Source organism: Hyperolius riggenbachi, chromosome 1, assembly GCF_040937935.1.
Source record: "Hyperolius riggenbachi isolate aHypRig1 chromosome 1, aHypRig1.pri, whole genome shotgun sequence".
NCBI lineage: Eukaryota > Metazoa > Chordata > Amphibia > Anura > Hyperoliidae > Hyperolius > Hyperolius riggenbachi.
The window spans coordinates 530068019-530085284 of NC_090646.1; the positions used below are offsets into that span (position 1 = coordinate 530068019).

The window sequence follows — 17266 nt, forward strand, 5'->3', positions numbered from 1 at the left end:
AATCATGTAAAACTGCATTATGTGCCAGAGAGGAGGAGGCTGCTGATTGTAAATGCTTTCAGTTTAATTGCAGTAATGAAATCTACATACAGAATATGGCTTCAGCTGAATGCAGATGCACAGTCATACCAATGTGTTCAGGCACATCCCTGCTAAGCAGAAAAAAAAGGGATTATGACAGAGGAGAGGAGGAGGAATAAGAAGGGAGGGAGGTAAAGGAGGGACCTGCTGGAGAAGTCCGTCTAAAATTGGACACCCTAGTAACAAGTCCAGTCCCTTCTGGGAGTCATCAGCTGTTGCAAAAGCAGATTCTTGGAGGGTGTTTCATAGGCTTCAAATATCCAGCTGACAGGCCACAGACTGCAAGCATTAAGAGGAGGATATAAATAGGAGCCATTCACTGCAGCACAGAAGTTTACAGAACTTTCTCGGCTGGTGGCTGTGATGTTTATTTTAGCCGGTGCAGGCCACTTGCAGTCTGAGGATAGTAGATGAAGAAGCAGTATTCGCTCCCAATGACTCTGCTTCATTCCCGGAAGAATCCAGGTTACTTTTAACTCTCGTTTTCCCAGCTTCTACAGTCTTTGGAAATACCTAATCACAACTGCAGTCTTCATCCGATCAGCGAGAATTTCATTTGGAATTAAAACAACTTTGTGATATTTTCTGGCTTCGACATGGCAGACAGCCAGTTACCATTCACTTGTCATTATCCTGCAAACAGACAGAGAGGGATCCGGGATCCTTTCCGAGAACAAGGCCTGCCGACTCGCTTGCTGGATGATGACTTTGGATTTCCAGAAGATTTAACCATGGACTGGCCAGACTGGGCCAGGCCCAGACTCACTGCCTCCTGGTCAGGTCCTTTAAGATCCGGCCTAGCACGGACTGCTGGTGTCCCCCCACCTGGATACAGTGCCAGATACACGGGGTACCCCGAAGCTCGCAGTACGGTGGCAGTCCCCAGCCAGCCCTGGAAGGTGTGTGTTAATGTACAAAGTTTCAAGCCAGAAGAACTGTCAGTGAAAACCAGAGACGGATTTGTAGAAGTGTCAGGTGAGTGGATGCGGAGAGGAAAGCATGTTGCTTGTAGCAGTTTGGCAATCTTTGCTAGCATGTTTTCACAAAGCCAGATGGATTGAAGTCAGCTTCCAGAACAACAGGTCCATTGTTATATCCTTATTTTGTAACTTAGATGTTCAGATTGATAGATGTTCAGCACCCAGCAATTGAAGAAGACATACAAAATGTACGATCAAACATGGTTTACTTTGCTTTATTGATTTTGAGTAGTTTTTGCATGCCTTGGGCTGAAAAAGGTATTTTAATGATAAGGTGTGAAAACATCTCCTGTGAGAAAACTCAGAGGAACAAAAGTTTACTGAGTCACTGCTATTGCAGAGTACTTTAAATGCCCTGGCATTATCTGATCACTTCTTCCGCAAGATGTTTTCTGCTGTTTCTGTCTCTGCCGAGAATTGCCCTTGCCATGTCCTAGTGACATCTACAGTGCTCCCCACATGAAGACACAGATAGCGTAAAATGATGTAAAACTCTTCACGCACCTTCTCTAGTCCAAATGAGAAAAAAAAGTCTAGCTGGAGATTTGCTCATGCTGTCCCCTATGGCAGCTGACAATGGGGTGTATTAAGTCACCTACGGTAAAGTTAGCATGCGCAGAGAAAGCATGGTAATTTTCCCAGTAATCCTGACAGTACAGTAGCACACGTAGCGCAATTAGCATGGTGGGCAGCATGGTGGCATAGTGGTTAGAACTCTTGCCTTGAAGCGCTGGGTCCCCAGTTTGAATCCCAGCCAGAGCCCTACCAGCATGTAGTTTGTATCTCCAAATGTCCATGTTGGTTTCCTCCAGGCACTCTGGTTTACTACCATTTCCCCAAAACATACAGTTAAGTTAATTGGCTTCCACTTATATTGGCCCTAAACTATGATCCATACGCTACACGATACATCCATAGACATATGACTATGGTCGGGACAAGATTGTGGGCCACTGTTAAGTGACAAGACAATATATACAGAGCGTGGTACCCTGGTAACATACGTGTTACATAGGTAACCTGTATTGCGCTAATTGCGCAATGGGTACTAATTTAATGTCAGAATTACCAGTGATATTTCAGGGAGCGCACAGCAACTTCAGGCTACCGAATGCACTCAACTGTAACTGAAAGTGAGAAATACTAAAATTTAACAGGAACTCGGCACTAGTTTTTAAGAGAGACCTTTTCTGGTGACAGATGTCAAAGATGAGATTTCGGCTCCGATTTGGACAACTTCCTGTCATTTCTATTCATGTTAATTGGGCAGGAAGTGAAGGGCAATCTCCCTAACACAGATACAGAAAGCAGAGGTTCTAGTCTATCTTCAATATATCCAAAATGGAGGTATAAATAAAGACAATGACAGACAATGGCCTTGAAGTCCTAAAGCCTCACACAAATGCTAAAAGGCTCTTGGCCAAGGTGGCTGGTCAGAGCCACCTCTGCCATGAATCTAACATGTATAGATGACCCGAAGAGAGATCAAGAGTACCAGTTTGTCTCGGTCACGCGCATTGTTCTCCTCTGTAACTCTCCCACTGGAAACCGTTTCTTCCTCAGCCATGCTGTCATCCATCATACTCCCTCCTAAGCAACAGAAATATAGCTTTGAAGCATGTCTGTACAACACTCTGCTGCAAACTGTCACCTGATAGATTGAGCCCCTGTCCCTTCGGGCAATATTCTTTGTGCGTTTGTACCCACCTTGAGCTTTTCTCATGAGCATTCTCATCTTATTTCTTTAATGTTTTTTTAATACCTAGTTTGTAAAAAATAAGTATAATAGAGTTTATACCAGGCATGGGCAAACTCGGCCCTCCAGCTGTTACGGAACTACAAGTCCCACAATGCATTTGCCTTTATGAGTGATGACTGTGGCTGTCAGACTCCTACAATGCATTATGGGACTTGTAGTTCTTTAACAGCTGGAGGGCCAAGTTTGCCCATGCCTGGTTTATACCAAACTTTAGTTAATCAGAAGCAGCCTTTTTTGCTTGCCATGTGCTGAAAAGTTATTATAAGGTGAGATTAAAATGGTTCAGAAGAAAGGAGGGCCAATGTCTCCTTTAAGATATTTCCAAGCAAGACTCGAAATTTGTTTTTATTAGATATTTAAATGTCACTTACTATGTATTTATTTAAAATGCTTATTTCAAAATAAACATTATGTTTTGAGTTTTCAATTAAAACTTTAGGAATACTGAAATACCAAAACATTCACTAATGATTTCCATTGCATTTAAAAGCAATTATCACTATAATCAAGTAGTGGATGATTTGAAAGGCAGGTGGTAGATTCATATTAAAATGTGTTTATTCTTATCCGCAATGTCTTTCTGAAAGATACTACAGCTGCTACCAGCCAGATAACCCTGCACTGGCAGTCTGTCAGGCCTGGAAGACATAGCTTGTTCTGAGTCCGGGGTATTCAGCACTTTACAGAGAGAGGCACAATCTTATGCTAGGAACTTTTCTGTTAGATTTTCTGTTAGATTTACCTTCCAGATAGATAATTTCCAACATGTTGGAAATTATCTATCTAACCATCTATCTGCCTAGCAATTAGGCATTATTCTACTCAGCAGGAGATAACCAGAAGACAATGCACAAGAGATAATAACCAATCTCTACCAGTAGTTTACAGAAAATAATCTAACAAAAAAATTTAACATAAAATTGTATGGTGTGTACTAGGCATTAAAGGACCTCACAAGGTGAGTAAAAAAAAATGTTTACTTACCTGGGGCTTCTTCCAGCCCCTTCAAGTCACGTGTCCCTCGCTGCAGCTCCAGTCTTCCTCCGTCACATGCTGGCAGCCTCTACAGATCACTGACCCAGTCACCCAGTGACCCAGTGAGTTAGCGTCTTCTGGGCATGCGTGGGCGTGCGCCCACATCATCAGCAGCAGACTGCAGCTGCTCAGTAGTAAAGAGTGGTACGCTCCTGGAGACGCTGGTGCTTGTGGACGACAACCCATCTTGGGATTGGCGACCTTCAGAGGTTACCAGCAGGTGACGAAGGAAGCCTAGAGCTGCAACGAGGGACACATGTGACTTGTAGTGGCTGGACCAAACCCCAGGTAAGTAAAAATAGTTTTTTTTACTCACCTCATATGTCTGGGTGAGTCTTAAGATGCCCAAACATTACTTGATATGTGGCATTGATATCCTGCAGATTTGTTCATAATGATTGAATCTAGCAGAGATTGATGCCACAATGTGTCAGGTCGATCGTCTTTTCGATCGATTTCCAGACAAAATTTTAAAAAACGATCTATGCAGCATCTGGCTTGACATGCTAAGGGCCCACCTACGCCTAAAGTTTTTTCCATAGCAGTGCATTGTGAAAAAGATTTCAGTTAAAACGCATATTGGACTTGATTCAGTAAACCATGATAACTGATATTACGGTCGCGCTAGTGTTTTTTGTGCATGAAAAAGTTACACACGTTATAATGCGCGCAAAACACTAGCGCGACCGTGATATCAATTATCACGGTTTAGTGACTCAAGCCCATAGTGTGAACTGTGCCATAGGAAAATATGGGCATTACTTTGAAAATCAGTTTTCTTTCAGTTATAACTGAGAGCAACTGAGTTAGTGTAAAAGGGGTCCTCAGTCTGGTGAGCAACGGTTACGGCATTTGTTTTCCTGACAACCGACAGACCCCTGGTGGGTCTCTCGCATGTGTAGTGTGTTGCCCCCTGACCCACGATGAGTGTTGCAGAGTAGTTTTGGCTCACCTGTCCACTAGCACGCCTCCTCCTGTCTTCTGTCTCTTCTCTCTATTGCCGCCGTCATGTACAAGGTCACATATGTGACACTACATCACAGGGTACCAGCATCCCAGTGACAATGGAGAGAAGACACTGGACACTGGAGGAGGTACGCAAGTGGACAGGTGAGCTAAGACTACACTGCAACATCATGGGTCTGGGGGGGTACACATTACATGGGGGAGACCTGGGGGCGGGGCCAGGCAGGCAGAGGCGATTAGACAGATTTCCACTAGATTTCATGCTGAAATTTGTTGGAAATCTGTGTGTAGATGTGTGGCAGCAATAGATCCCTCTCTGTTCAGATTCAAGCCCATAATACATATATTTTTAAGCAGAAGCATTAATACAAATCATGGGACTCCCTAGCAAAACTTTGATGGGCCCAACAATGTTCCCACCCCTTAACTTGCCTCTTCTTGGTGACCCTCACAGCCTGGGGGCCCATCTTGCAAGGGTCATAAAACAAGTGTGGCTATCAGGATCTTCCCATCCATAACAAGTGTAGCCCAAAAACACCTGTTCCGGAGGATGGACCCTAGTACTGGAGTAAGGAAATATAGTTGGGGGCCCATAATAGCACCCCCTCTCCGCCTCACAGTTGCAAAGGCTACTCCCTAAAATTATGCCCATTCTAATTTTTAGTTTATCATTTTTTAGGTCAGTTCAGGTGTAGAACGCCAGAAGAGTTGGGGGTTTCCAAGTAAAGTCATGGCTGGTTGCGTGGTGTAATCAGTGTAGCACTGGAGTGACAGGAAAAGCTACCTGTGGCCAAACAGCAGTAACCCTGCCTTATGTTTCACAGTGACAGCCTGCTGCAGGTGCATTTAATAAAGGTCCCCACTAGGCCAGTCCAACACTCCATAAACAAAGATTGAGATCTGCAAATCATCAGAGAAAAAGATGTTCTTCTAATTATAAAAGTGGTAATCAGCTTAAATATTTGGCACTTTTATAAGGGACTGACAGTTTACCTTGATTGTTGCTTCTGCTGATAACTATTCACAATAAACAGAGAAAGTCATATTTATAAAGTGGGAATCCGAATCAACGTGATTGACAATTTATACACCTCTATAAAGTGTTCAGTATCTTTCCATTACTAATAGTGGAGCAAAGTGGTGGTTTTTTTATATGTACCTGTTTACCACTTTATGAAGTAGCAGAAATGTGGCTACAATGGACTGCTGCTTCTTCTGGTGGAAAGTAAAATAAATTACTCCATTTAACCCCTTGAGGACCACAGGTTTATACCACCCACGTGACCAGGCCATTTTTTACAATTCAGCACTTCACAACTTTAATGATTTATTGCTCAGTCATACAACTTTACACCCAAATGAATTTTACCTTTTCTTCCCACAAATGGAGCCTTATTTTGGTGGTCTCTGATTGCTGCTGCAATTTTTTTTTAAATTCATAAAAGATGACCATTTAAAAAACAACAACTCTATTTCTTTTATCCCCCCCAATTATCCCTAGACTGCAATCCATACACTACATTACACATGCATAGGCATACGCCTACGTTAGGGAATAGATTGTGTGTCTGGATGGTGTTTGGATGGTGTTAAGGGTTCTGCCTCTAACACAGGAGACCAGGGTTTGAATCTCGGCTCTGCCCGTTCAGTAAGCCAGCACCTATTCAGTAGGAGACCTTTGGCAAGTCTCCCTAACACTGCTACTGCCTATAGAGCGCGTCCTAGTTGCTGCTGCTCTGCCGCTTTGGGTCCGCCAGGAGAAAAGCACGATATAAATGTTATTTGTCTTGTGTCCCCTGTACAGTGCTGCTATATATTGCATCGTTATACACAGGTTTATTTGTTTTATACAGCCTGCCAGCTCTGATCGCGAGTGGCAGGCTGATCACAGAGCCCTGCTGTGTGCAGTGCAGGAAACGCGCCTGCGAGTGCTCGTTGCCTGCAAATCTTGCTTTTTGCCATATGGCATGACTGAGGAACGAGAGAGCCACTCTGCGGCCGCCATCCTGTGTTAGGATGTGTTTTAGAGTGTTTTTTAAAGGACAACTGAATAAGAGGGATATGGGGGCTGCCATACTTATTTCTTTTGATGCAATACCAGTTACCTGGCTATCCTGCTAATCCCCTGCCTCTAATACTTTTAGCCACAGACTTTGAAGCAGCATGCATTGATAATTAAATTAATTATGGTGCTGCAGATTAAGCACTAATTATAGAGCCTAAAATACACACCCAATCTCTTGAATCAGTAGGCAGGTAACTAGTGCTATATAAAAATATGAATTTAAGCTAAGTACTTGAATAAGGATGTTTGGAAACCAGAAATCATCAACCAGTCTTGCCTACAGCCTACAGAAACCACTTAGGAAAAAGTAAAACAGCCATGACTTAATTTACAAACTCAAGTCTAAGTGTCCAGTCAGTGTGCATGACTACTAATGTCCTAGGGCAAAAAGTAATGGCAAAACATAATTTTAAAATTTTAAACTTTGTATAAAATTGTTAAAAATGGACGTTTAATAAATACTTAAAACCGATTAGCCTGATTACCTGACAATGTTCGCTTAAATAGCACTTAAAATGTCATAGCCTCACGGCTATAAAGACAGACTAAGTGTGTCTATATAGCTGTGAGGCTATGGCACTTTAATTTTTTATTTTCTGAATAATGATGCACTTTATTGTATAGCACTGAAAGCACTTATGCACCTGTTTATATGTACCCCTGACGAAGCCCCTTTTTACATGGGGTGAAACATGTTGGGTTGTGATGGGGTGAGATGTTTGCACTTGTGAACATTATTCTTTGGGTTTGAGGATTAAACCATTAATGTCAGTCTAATGGACGATATACTGACACATGGTCTGTTACTTTACCCTCCCCCAGAGTGCTATTTAAGCAAACATTGTCAGATAATCAGGCTAATCGGTTTCTATAGAAAGTATAAAATTGTGTTTTGCTTAGAATCAGATTCTGTGTTGTTAGCAAAAAATAATAGGACAGAAGTAAGTCCAGTGAGGCACAAGTGTGTCAATCACTGTCACAAAATACTGAAACAAAGGGATACCTGCAAAATACTCCAATTGCTTTTCATTAACATCTTCCCTACTTCATCAGGATCACAACCCTATTTATTCAGGAATGTCAGAAGTTATTGGCAAAAGTATGAATCATGGGGCTCCTGCAAATCCTTGATAAGGCTACTCAATGTTCACCCCCTCTTTCGCTCATGTTGACCCCAGCAGCCTAAGAGCTCTTCTGCCAGTGGGCATATAACGAGTGGCTGAATACTGTAATGGTTAAAGGTTTTGCCTTTGACACAGGAGATCTGGGTTTGAATCTTGGCTCTTCCTGTTTAATAAGCTAGCACCTATTCAGTAGGAGTTCTTGGGCAAGACTCCTTAACACTGCTGCTGCCTACTGAGCGCACCCTTGTGCCTGCAGCTCAAGCGCTTTAAGTCCAACAGGAGAAAAGTGCAATATAAATGCTATTTGTCTCGTCTTGTCGAGTGTGCTCACCATGTAAATATGTTAGCATTCCTGCTAGTGAACAGCTCTCGCTCCTGAACACAGACCAATAATTTAACTCCACCCACTCTTCCTCCTCTACTATCTCTTTGCTGTACTGCAGCCCTGTCTGTAATAAGAAGTTATTTACCTCTGTTCATTAAACTTTTAATATAATACTATAGACACTTGGGCCCATATGCAATTCACTTTTTCTCCTGAATTTTCTCCCAGGAGAGAATTCTTCATCTTCTTTTTAAAATACATTGTCAGCACTTTGCAATTGAAAAAGTACAAACAAGTAGGTGAAAAGGTACTATCAAAATTATTGAATGAATATCACATACTAATCTCGCCATCAGTTCCTCTCAGAAGCTCACCATTTTCTTCTTACAGTGATCCCTTCCAGTTCTGACAATATTTTGTCAGAACTGAAATATACCAGTTGCTGTCAGTTATATATCAGCAGCTGTCAGTTACAACTGAATGTGCAAGGTAATGTCCATGTTCCCCTATGGCTCAAGTGGGTGATATTACAGTTTAACAGTGTGCTGACCAGGAAGCTGTTATGGGGTAATGGCCATTTTTAAAATGGAGGACGGAGAAATCCATTGATCACAGTGAACAAATGGGATGCAGGAGAGGAGAAAGAGATTGAGTAGTAGACTACGCAGGAGGTAAGTATGACCTGTGCATGGTATTTTTACTTTGTGGTAGTTAGAAGAAAGAACAGCGCTGGGCACTCAAGCTGATGCTTAAGGTTTATTTACCACAGGTACAAAAAGACATTGCAGGCAGAGGGATAAAAAAGGTCTAACAGCCGTTTCACGAGCCTATAGCTCGCTTCTCTGAGGAAGCGAGCTATAGGCTCGTGAAACGGCTGTAAGGCTCCCTGCACACTGCAAATCCGTTTTCCGATTCCGATTCCGTTTCCGATTCCGATTCCGTTTCCGATTTTCCTTGAATACATTCAACAGAAAAACGGATCAAAAAACGCAGCATGCAGTTAAGATTAAAAATCTGAATCGGATGTAAAAACAGATTAAAAAGCGGAATCGGAATCTGAAATGCATGCAGTGTGCAAGAGGCCTTAGACCTTTTTTCTCCCTCTGCCTGCAATGTCTTTTTGTACCTGTGGTAAATAAACCTTAAGCATCAGCTTGAGTGCCCAGCGCTGTTCTTTCTTCTAACTACCAGTGTTGATGTCTATGCTGTGAGCACCAAGTTCAGCTTCGGAATCCAGGTACTGTGCAGCAGCCTGTTGGGTGCCGGCGATTCTTGGAACTCTCCCCCTTTTGTGTATTTTTACTTTTTATTTTCAGTTCAGGATCTCTTTAAGGCATTTTATTGACACATTTAAAAATAACACTTGGGAGAAAACTCAGGAGGAAAATGGAATTACATAGGGGTCTTGGTGTGGGGAGACTTAAATGTTTGTACACCTTCTGGAGAGACGGTGAAATCAGGCTTTGCTGGATTGCAGTGCTGCAGTACTGGCAACAAAGCTTTAACCTCTTAGCTGTAGGAGGAGGAAGTGGGTGGAGTCAGGTGATCTAAGTTCCCAGCTTCTCCTTGACACCTTCCTGTGAATAATGATGTGGGGAGTTTGGAAAGTGACCACAGACTTGGTCTGTCAATTAAAGTTAGTTAAGTCACAATGCCAACTCAACAGGAAAATGAACTACAGAACTGAGCAATCAAGAAACATTCCATCTTTTTTTTGCAAAAAAAAAAAAAAGTACGGATGGGTAGCCCAGAAGTCTTTTTGCATTGCTAAATTATGCAAATGTACTTTTTTTTTTTTTTTAAACAATCAAATTTTATTGAGGTACCAGAAATAGCGAACAGACCATCAAGTTGCACATATATGTGGGAAAAGATACATACATTGTGATAGTCATATACATAGGCAGACTAAGTGAACAAGCGTACCCACATTTTTAAAACGTACTTTTTTTAATGAGAGGCTGAACTAGGGCTTTAAATCACAGCTTCAACCCCTAAACAAAGCTACTACAGCTAAACGAAAAAGTATTTTTAAATGTTGGTTATGTGACACGAGATAGCCCAGCTGGAGGAGTTAACCACAGGCATACTGCTGCTTCAGTGGTATTCAGACTGATGGGGGTGGAGCTTAGACTCTAAGTCTGTGCTGCAGGAAATTGCCGGTGAATGGCTCCTGATCATGCATGCACAAAGTAAACAGCTAAACATAGACTGAGAATTGCCCTGCCATTAAATTTCTACACTGAGCTAGGAAAACTTTTTCCCTGGTGGCGAATTTTAACCTTTTCTCTCTCTATTCACCACTAATGTAGACATTAGCGTAACTCTTAAATAGATGGGTGTAGTGTTAAAAAAGTTGTCAATCAACCGAACTCTTCCTGCCAATTTCTTACGCAAAGTGTATTACAGCACACCTCAATCAACTAGTGATTAAATGCTATAATAACATTATGTAAAGCAACCCAACAATCACAGCAACTGAAAAAGTGAAACCCAAAACCTTTAATCAAAATGATTTCATCATGACGGTACATCTCAATGCAAGATCGCACAGGGCCTAGTGTAACTACGTTTTCTGCCTCTCTGCACCCCTCTCTGCCCGGGGCTAGGGTGTAAAATCAAAAAGAGTCAGGCAACGGCATAAGCAATTTTTGGAGCACCAGAATGAGTGTATTCAGATTAACAGCAATGCTGAATGCTTAAAACTGACATTTAGGGCCTAGGCACAGTTGGGCAAATCAACTGTGTAATACTGTACATATATATATATTTTTAAAGATTCTTTATTTAAGAATTTTCAAACAAGGAAATCAGACAGAAATAGTAGACATCCCACTATATCACAACATAGAAAGTTTAAAGCTTCGCCAGCCAGCAGTGCCGGCCGATAAAAGAAATAAAAAAACAGTAACACAGTGTGAAGTCAAACATTCATAGAATAAAATAATCAGTGGACAATGTACCCAGCAGGTTGAACAAAATATACTGTATTATCACGTAGCATATAAACCACATATCTGCCCCCATGTGTGAGAATAACAAAACATATGACATCCCAAAAAGGGAATGTATGAACTGTCTGTGTGGAACCAGGGCCCAGTGGGATCATACACCTGGAATCCGCACAGCTAACTGCAAGTGCAACGTTCTGTAAGGTGAAGGCTATAATTTTTGCTAGGGAGAGAGTCAACATACGATAAAAATGGAGCAAAAGAGGAAAAAGAAAGAAAGGAGCAGGAAAAAGAAGAAGAGAGAGAAGAAAGAAGGTTTGTCTTTGGTGTATCTCTCTCTCAAACAAGAGAAGGGAGAGAGGCAACAACAGAAGTCCGCATATTAACGTAAGGGCAAAACCGCACTCCCGACTGATGTGATACCTTGCAAGGGAAAGACAGAGGAGAGGGCATCATGGTGTACAAGAGGAGGGGGACCTAAATAAATCAGGCCTTTGTATTCATCTGATACCCCGTATTCAGCCCACGGTCTCCAGGTGTGATAATATTGTTCACTTCTATTATAAATAGAATGAGTCAGATCTTCCATTTGGTCAATACATTTAATTTGCCTCAACCATTCACTCACTGGCGGTGGTTGCTGGGACTTCCAGTGGCAGGCAATAATCGATCTAGCTGCATTAATTAAATGTTTAGAAAGCGATTTTTTTGTACTTCCCTAAGTTCCTGGGGGTGTTATGGAGGAGACAGTAGGAGGGATCCTCTGAAGGTTCAACACCAGTAACATTAGATATAATGGGCTCGATTCACAAAGCGGTGCTAACCTAGTAAGCACGCCTAAAGGCTTTGTGCGTGCTAACTAAGGTGCTAAGTAGTTAGCCCGCACAAAGCTTTAAGAAATCGCACGCAAAGTTTTGCGCGCAAAACTTAACGCGCGTAAACAGTTATGCGCACATAAAGGTTTACTGTGCGCATAAAGGTTTACGCGCGTAAAGTTTTGCGTGCAAATTAGCGCGCGAAAAGTTCTTTTAGGCGCGCTAAGGGGCTTTTCACAGGCGTGCTAACAGATAGCACCGCTTTGTGAATCAAGCCCGCTGGTTTTTATAGAATCCCCGAAAGGTACAATGATCGGACAGTCCCAAAAAATATGTAGTAGGGTGCCTCTATGCGATAGGCAGCACCAGCAAAGAACTGTGCAATATTTAAACGCGTAGAATTGTAATAAAATGTGATCGGATGCGATTTGAGCATAAAGATAGCAGGGAGCGTCCGGAAGTAATGTACTTCCTGTTACGGCAATGAGAGAAGCTCGTGGTAGGAGCTGGGCATGGTTACTTAGCCAATGAGATGCAAAACAGAAGTTGGTTTTGTACTGAAGAATCACTTAAAGAAAACCTGAACTGAAAATTAAAAGTCAAAATTGGCATACGCAAGTCATACTTACCTTCCATGTAGTCTACTCCTCAGTTTCTTTCTCCTGTCCCGCATCCTGTTTGTTCACTGTGATCAAGGGAATTTTCCGTCCACCATTTTGAAAAGGGCCATTACCCGTAACAGCTTTCTGGTCAGCACACAGTTAAACTGTAACATCACCCACTTGAGCCATAGGGAAACATGGACATTACCTGGTACATCAGTTTTCCTCTCAGCTGTAACTGACAGCAACTGATATTTTACTGACAGCAACTGATATATTTCAGATCTGACAAAATATTGTCAGAACTGGAAGGGATTATTGTCAGAAGAAAATGGTGAGCTTCTGAGAGGAACTGATGGCAAGGTAACTATGGAATGTTCATTTGAAGTTACCTCATGTGTTTATTATAAATATTTTTACTCAGTACAGGTTCTCTTTAAGAATACACATTGATTTTCCCATTCAATTTGAGTGATCACTCTAATCGAATGGGAAATCCTTGCTTATATATTCCATCATTAAAATTTAAAGAACAAAGTATTGATTGGACAGGGCTGAAAACCGAGGTTGATCGAGGTACATGTAAGGCCTCTTTTTTAGAAAACATATTTAAAAATGCATCACTTAACAGACTGAATTGCAGAGCTCTTTCTTTTGTGAGTTTTGATGCATATTTAGAACTGCATCAGTGTGCCCACATTATAGAGAAAAATATGGGCGCTACCATGGAGAAATTAGTGTCTGAGCATGCAACTACACCAGATTCAAGTATTAGTATTTTTCTATCTTGATAAGTACATATTGATAGCATTGATGGACAGTAAGGTCAGGGAAGGTTGCAGGTAGGGGAATCTGAAGTGTCTGAATGCTTGTTCCAGCAATTCACTAGTTATTGAAGTTAGCAACGGGGTAATAGCCCCAAGGTTTGTGATTGTTTCTGGACTTGCCCCACCTAACTTATCTCTTATCTTAGCCACTGCTCTATGCTTAACCCTAACCTACCTCTTCTTAACCCTAACCTTCTTACCCTTACCCTAAACTTAATCTCTTCTTTACTGCTATTTCCCTTGACTTAACTCTGGGCCTAAATTTAACCCCTTACCTCGCAAATCCCTAAGATGAAGCTCATGTTTTCCCTAACACTTTAAATTATCCTAACTTAAACCACCTAGTATATTTTATCTCAACCTTATCCTAACAATGACCTCTACTTGCTGCACACTTACTCATAAGTCACTAGATAGTAAAAGCAGAATCCCAATGACAGCCCCGAACAGGGCCACTTCAAAAAATGGCTGTGTCTGAAAGTGTCTGCAAGAGAGGAGCTAAATTGCCACCTTTCACTGCATCAAAATGTTTCTACAAAAATATTTAAGAAGCCTTCAGTGATGCTTTAAGATCCAATACAATAAAATGCTGAAACTGAGAGGAGATCCTTCCTTCCTCCTGAAGAAAAACAAAAGTTTACTTTCCTAAAACAGAAAGAATTTGCGATAATTCAGGTTGGAGTGAGCTTGAGATGTCTCCCAGGCACCACTGCTGAATATATGCAAATTAACCATTGTACCCTTAGAAGCTAAACACACCTTCAGAACCGCTGGAATGCAATGATGTGTCAGCTTGTTAATATGTACAGAGCCATAATAATCCAACATGCATACAGACTGTTTCGGATTGTTTGATCCTCATCAGTGCATGGCATGGATTAATTTGGCTATATGGAGTAGGGCTTGTAAATCCGAGAGGCACAGACTAACCAGCAAGCTCATGGTGACCCAGAACTCATTGGGGTGTGTAAGGGACTACAATGGTCCTAAAAGCCCCCTCCTGAAGACATGCCTAGGAGGCTAAAGAGAAGCTTGTACTTACTGCCTAGGCAAACCATTGCGTGCCTATGGTTCATTTATTAGAAAAATGGTATGAGCTGCCTGCCCTCCAAGCTATGCAATACCTGGTGGTAAATAGTATAACATGTACGAGAGTGCACATTCTCTCTTCATTTCAGAGGAGCTGTATGTGGCTGCCTATGCAGGTGGCCATGGATTCTGATGGATAGGAGCCCTCAGTGCATCATGGTTATTACCATCAATAATGGCAAATAAATTAAAACAGTTGTAAAAATAAAATGTGTGCTTTCCGCAAAATTTGCCGTGATATCAGCTATCGCACGCAAAAATTCACTTTCGCAAGTAAACGCGTTAACATTTGTGTTCGCATGATAAATTTGCATTATCGCATGAACACAAACGTTACCACGCAAAAAAAATTGTGTTAACACGCGAACACGAATTTTTGCGTACGATAACCGTACGATAACGAGCTAAAAGCCGTGCTAACAGTTAGCATCGTTTTGTAAATCAAGCCCATTCACTGGGAACTGGCTGTTAAACCTCCAGCCCCCCATCATAAACACGTTTCCATTGTTAGGACATTAGTGGCCACCCCCACCCATCTGTGTTGCCATGGCCCGCCCCCAGCTCCGCAGCCGTCTAGGAGTCTGCGGTTGCTGAGCTGGGGGCGGGATGCAGCAACACAGTTGGGGTAGCCCCAGAACTCTGCATTTCAATGGAGAGGCTTCGAGCAAAAACCACCATTGCGGTTTTGCACATGCCCATGCCTAGTAAACAGGTAATTTAGATTCCCATTCAATTGCTAAAGCATGGTACACTTTAAACCTTACTCCCTTTAGGTTTAGCTGCTTATATTGACCCAGAAAGGAAAGCATCCATGCACTGCCAACTATGACTAATGGATTGTGAGATCGACACGTTAGTTGTTTCTGTGGATGTTTTTTGTGTTCTTATACCCTTCCAATTCAATAAAGATACTGGTTTAGAGTACCTATCTGTACCTGCTGATCTTCTTTCTATATTACATTGGCCCAGGGCATGCTTTTCCACCAGCAATCTTGGGTGGGCAGAAGATATACAGAATATACACCAATTAGCCAAATCATTAAAACCACCTGCCTGATATTGTCTTGCACTACCTTGTGCCATTAAAACAGCTGTGGTCTGTTGAGGCATGGGCTCCACAAGAACTTTAGAAATGTTCAGTGGTATCTTGTACTACCCTGAGTGCAGAACTCCTTGTGCTGTAAATTCTTGGCTTGCTTTGAACTCTATCTCTCCAAGCAGAAAACATACAAACTGAAAGCAGAAGTCCTCTTTTATTGTCTCACACTGCCCCCTAGTGACACGTGGCCATACATACATATTACAGCAGTACTAATTAGAAGTTTGGAAATCTAACAAAGTAGAAATAAAAAAGTGTGCTAAAATAAAAGGGCCTGGAGCACTTGCAAGCCTCTAAATAAATTGGCTGTTAAAAGGGTTCAAGGACAACTGAAATAAGAGGGATATGCTGACATATTTATTTATTTTTAAGCAATACCAATTTCCTGCTGTCCTGCTGATCCCCTGCCTCTAATACATTCAGCCATAGACCCTGAACAAGCATGCAGCAGATCAGATGTTTCGGACATTATTGTCAGATGTAACAAGAGTAGCTACATGCTTGTTTCTGGTGTTATTTATTCAGACGCTACTGCAGCCAAATAGATTAGCAGGCCTGCCAGGCAATTGGTATTGTTTAAAAGGAAATAAATATGGCAGTCTCCATATTCTTCTCACTTCAGTTGCCCTTTAAGTCCTGTAAGTTGCAAGAAGCAGCCTCCATTGACTGGCCTTCTATTTCCTGTATGTGGTCTGCCACAATCTTTCGGAAGGTGGTATGTGTCAAAATAACATCCACTGGACTCTTGCTCCATGGTCAGGCTGAGACGCTCACATGTCCATTGGAGCTGCTTTTAACACTTGACAGGATTTTTAACTCTCCAAAACACATTACCGTCAAGAACTGTTTGTTTACTTGTTGCTTAATATATCCCAGCCTATGACAGATGCTATTGTACCAAGATATTCAATCTTATTCATGTCACCTGTCAGTCGTCCTAATGTCATGGCTGATCTGTGATTATTTATTGCTGTCTTTTGTAAGCTGGATATATGAGGTCTAATAGTATTTTGGCAGATCTGAGACCCCTTTTTCACTGGCCTTGTTTGGATCTTATTTTTGGATTGCACATCATTTCCTATTAACAAGGGCAACTCAATTATCATGGTGCGATTTTTTATTAAATGCAAATGCCTTGCATGCAGCATTTCTCCTGCGCTTGTGATTTGTTCAGCTCTTTTTTTTCCCGTCAAAAAACGGAAAAGCAATTACATTGTAAACAGTGAAAACATGCTATAATTGTTTTTAAAAATGCACAGTGTAAAAAGATAAAATTGCAATCGCATCATAGAGGGTTTACAATGCCAACTGCAATCTTCAGTGGAAAAGGGACATAGTACCTTCTTTACTAAACAAATAAGGCACAGCAGAGCTCATCAAATAGATCACTAGGCACAGTGTACTCCTGAACACACAACGCCCAGCAAAGCCCATCAAATAGATCACAAGGCACAGTGTACTCCTGAACACACAACGCCCAGCAAAGCCCAGTACATAGATCACTAGGCACAGTGTACTCCTGAACACACAACGCCCAGCAAAGCCAGT

The 17266-nt window shown here is 41.8% G+C and overlaps 1 protein-coding gene across 1 annotated transcript in view; it reads left to right on the forward strand.

The window, feature by feature from the left end:
* Positions 1–236: 236 nt before the first annotated feature.
* Positions 237–17266, forward strand: part of HSPB8 (heat shock protein family B (small) member 8) — a 57548-nt gene continuing 40518 nt past the window's right edge. Inside the window, exon 1 of the mRNA XM_068246305.1 lies at positions 237–1056. Within this exon, the coding sequence (XP_068102406.1) occupies positions 678–1056 (379 nt within the window). The 5' untranslated portion in view covers positions 237–677. The remainder of the gene's footprint in view (positions 1057–17266) is intronic.